Source organism: Kryptolebias marmoratus, linkage group LG19 (assembly GCF_001649575.2).
Source record: "Kryptolebias marmoratus isolate JLee-2015 linkage group LG19, ASM164957v2, whole genome shotgun sequence".
In the NCBI taxonomy this organism is placed as follows: domain Eukaryota; kingdom Metazoa; phylum Chordata; class Actinopteri; order Cyprinodontiformes; family Rivulidae; genus Kryptolebias; species Kryptolebias marmoratus.
The window spans coordinates 546,204-549,839 of record NC_051448.1 but is presented as its reverse complement, the minus strand read 5'-3'; the positions used below and the strand labels follow the sequence as shown (position 1 = coordinate 549,839).

The window sequence follows — 3,636 nt, the reverse complement described above, 5'->3', positions numbered from 1 at the left end:
CTGTCTCAGGCTGTCCTTGTCTCAGCCTGTCCCTGTCTCTGTCTCAGCCTGTCCCTGTCTCAGCCTGTCCCTGTGGGACAGCACTGCTGCACGATGAAAGGCAGGTGACTTTTATCCTCCCAGACCTGTCAGGTAAAAAGTGAACAGGAGCCGAGGATCCTGCTGAGACCAGCTGCAGGAAGAGGTCAGAGGTTAAAGGTCACAGAAACATCGGATCATCTGCAGATCCACTCGTAGGGAAACGTAGCTGCTGTTCGATTAAACATGAACTAATTCAGCGGATGAACCGAGCCGAAGCAGCTGGCCTCAGAGAGCTGACCTGGGATCAGCAGCAGCTAGAAGCTGGCGCTGTTTGAAAGCTGTTAGTGAACTGAGAACAGAAGGTCACACTTTACCAACGTGCACGCTTCGTGCACAGCTGGCTTCCTGCAGCTGCTTGCAGAGTTTTACTGACTGCAGAACAAACAGCTTTCTGTGACGAGTCAAACCAACAGGTGAATCAGTTTCATCAGCTAAACATGGAGGTCAAGAAGCACAAAGGCTTTACAGCAGCAAACTACGGAAGCCCTGAAGGCACGAGGAGTGGAACCAAGCTTCCAAAGAAACTTTCAGCACTTCTGCACGAAGCAAAACAAAAATAATTTCTTGAATCCTAAACAGTAAACAAGGATTTTCATTTACTGATGTTTTCCAGGTGAATGCTCCTGGAAAATGGATTATTTCTCCCAACCTCAGGACTTTTTATACAATTTAAAAGCCTTCCAGGAATATTTCTTTATCACTTCTAAAAACAAAAGCAACAGAAGATAAGAGTCTCATTTTCTCCGTCTGACCACATCTGACTCAAAGAGGATAAATTCTCCTTCGAATGAGGACCAAAGCTTTCTACTTTTACCTCATTTGCCTAAAGGATGTTTAGAAAGTTAAGTCCACATCCAGAATAACATTTTGTATCTGTTCATGAATCTTAAAGTGAAGCGAGTAAAAGAAAAGTGTCCAGTAGTTCTTGTGATGGCCTGGTTCAGGAGAACCGTGGTTCTAGCAGCAGCAGGATGTTCGGTACCTGTTGGAGCTCCTCGGCGGGCTCGGTGGGCTCTGCAGCGGAGCCAGGAGGGGTCTCAGCGGTGATAAGTTTAACATCTGGACCTGAAACAAGACGAAGAGACGAAGTGTGGCCGGGATGCTGCTCGAACACAAAACGCAACAATAAAATCTGCCGTATAAAATGATCTTAAAGTCAGAACTTATAGAGGTATTTGTGCAGTTTTCTCAGTGTTTTGGCAGCACTGCACCGCCATCAGAAAGACGGGGAACAGGTAAAAGTATCTGTACCTTCTGCCTCAGGTAGTCTGTGTGTCGGTGCTGGAGTCACCACTCTGCAAAGAAAGGAAAAGATTTACAGCATGACTCAGAAACATCCAAGTCTCTGAAGGAAGGTTGTCTTTCTGAAGCAGTTTGCTTGATTTGTGGTTTGTAAAATTGACCCAAACGCTGCAGTAAACCCATCAGACAGAGGAGCAGCTGCTCTCAGCTGGGGTCAGAGGTCAGAGTGTTTCACTCTGGAACCTGGTTTCAGGCTCCTGTTTCTGTGTGGGCGAAGGCTGACAGGCCATTCCCCCGAGGCCCGTCTGGTACCAGCTGCCTCACTCTGTTCTGCAGCCTGAATGAGCTGAGAAGCTGCCGTGTGATTGGCCGATTAGCTGTTAGGAGCAGGTGAACAGCTGGTCATAATAAAATGGCCGGTCAGCGTAGGTCTGCAGGTCTTACCGTATGGGAGGACTTCTGTCTCTCAGTCGGCTCATCCTCTGAAAAACAAGAAAAACTCCATGATTCCAGTTTGTCACAAACTGTTTACCTGGTTACCTGTTTACCTGTTTACCTGTTAACTGTTTACCTGTTTAACTCTTTACCTGCTCACCTGTTCACCTGCTCACCTGTTTACCTGTTCACCTGTTTACCTGTTTAACTGTTCAGCTGGTTACCTGTGTAACTGTTTACCTGTTTACCTGTTCACCTGCTCACCTGTTTACCATTTTACCTGTTCACCTGCTCACCTGTTCACCTGTTTACCTGTTTAACTCTTTACCTGCTCACCTGTTCACCTGCTCACCTGTTTACCTGTTCACCTGTTTACATGTTTAACTCTTTACCTGCTCACCTGTTTACCTATTCACCTGTTCACCTGCTCACCTGTTTACCTGTTTAACTGTTCACCTGGTTACCTGTGTAACTGTTTACCTGTTTACCTGTTCACCTGTTGACCTGCTCACCTGTTCACCTGTTTACCTGTTTACCTGCTCACCTGTTTAGCAGCTGTTATTTCCTTTGTTTCTGTTAGCATCTACAACCCTTTTTTCTTCCCAAACTGAGCTGTTGGTAAAAAAACGAGCCTTTCTTCATTCTCCCTGAATCTATTTCAGCTGCAGATGTCTGAGACCTTCTTTAGCTCCTGAAGGCCTCGGAGCTCCATAAAAGACTCATCTCTCCATGAAATCATCTGAAATGTGAATTAAATCTTTTTATGGCTGAAGGACGTTCACATTCAGAGCAATAAGCAGCACAGAAACCTCCGAGGCCTGAAAAGGAGAATTTCTTTCTCATTTATGGCTCCAGTTTTCTTTTTAGGACAAATTCTGTCCATATTTATGTCCCCTGGAGCCAACTGTGTCTGTCTGTTAGCAAAATATCTCATGAACCAGAGTTTTAAAGCTACTGAGCTGAAGTGGGGGTTGGTAGTAGCTGACAGTGCTAACAGATCACAGGCGTGGTGCGTCTGCGGTTTACCCTGTGGACCATCCCGATGTGCTCCTCAGAGCTGCTGAAGTTCTGGGCCAGGTCCGAGATGCACAGAGACTCCTGCTGACACGCATGGACCCATCTCTGGTACTCCGCCGAGCCCGGGATCCGGTCCAAGAAGATCCTGAAGGCCTCCCACACAGCCTCCTGACACACTGCAGACAGACAACAATCAGTCAACAATCAGAACTCTGTTCTGAGGAAAGAGAGCGGTCGTATCAGTTCGGAGTCAGGTTCCAAACCTTCGGCTCGTTCAGCACCTTAAGGGTGAATGTACTGACTCCTGTCTTACAAACTCTCTGCCTCCCTGTCTCCCTCCCTGTCTCTCCCTGTCATCGGGCCGACCCCGGACCGACCTCGGGCCGACCCCGGGCCGACCCCGGCCGACCTCGGACCGACCTCGGACCGACCTCGGACCGACCCCGGGCCGACCTCGGACCGACCTCAGGGGAAGAAGTCTGCTGTTAATTAAATAAAAGGGTTCAGGATTCTGAGTTTCAGCTGTGGAACACTGTCTCGTGTTTCTGTGTCAAAGATAAAGTCAGCCCTTTAGTCCTCAGGTTTTATTGTAAATCCTTGACTTTGTCCTGGTTTTATTTGTGTCCTAAAACTGAGTGGAGACGTTGCAGCAGGCTGTAATTGATTATCAGACACGGCGGGAGCAGAAAAAAAGGAAGAGGACGAATGTGTGAAGCGATTAGACCTCATTTAATCATTTCACGGTGGCCGGAACGACACGAGCCGGACAGGATTATCCCCGATGGAGTTCAGGCTGAAGAATGATCGGTGCGACCAGGGACTGCTAATGAGTGGAGGCCTGCAGGGTGGAGGAGGGGGAGG

At 48.0% G+C, this 3,636-nt stretch overlaps 1 protein-coding gene across 1 annotated transcript in view; it reads right to left on the bottom strand.

Moving 5' to 3' along the window:
• Nucleotides 1–1,021: 1,021 nt before the first annotated feature.
• The window catches only part of LOC108229374 (interphotoreceptor matrix proteoglycan 1-like), a 6,876-nt gene continuing 4,261 nt past the window's right edge, over nt 1,022–3,636 (bottom strand). The window contains exons 3-6 of the mRNA XM_017405037.3: nt 2,785–2,951; nt 1,768–1,805; nt 1,333–1,376; nt 1,022–1,146 (exon numbers count right to left, since the gene is read on the bottom strand). Coding sequence (XP_017260526.2) covers nt 1,022–1,146; nt 1,333–1,376; nt 1,768–1,805; nt 2,785–2,951 — 374 coding nt within the window. The remainder of the gene's footprint in view (nt 1,147–1,332; nt 1,377–1,767; nt 1,806–2,784; nt 2,952–3,636) is intronic.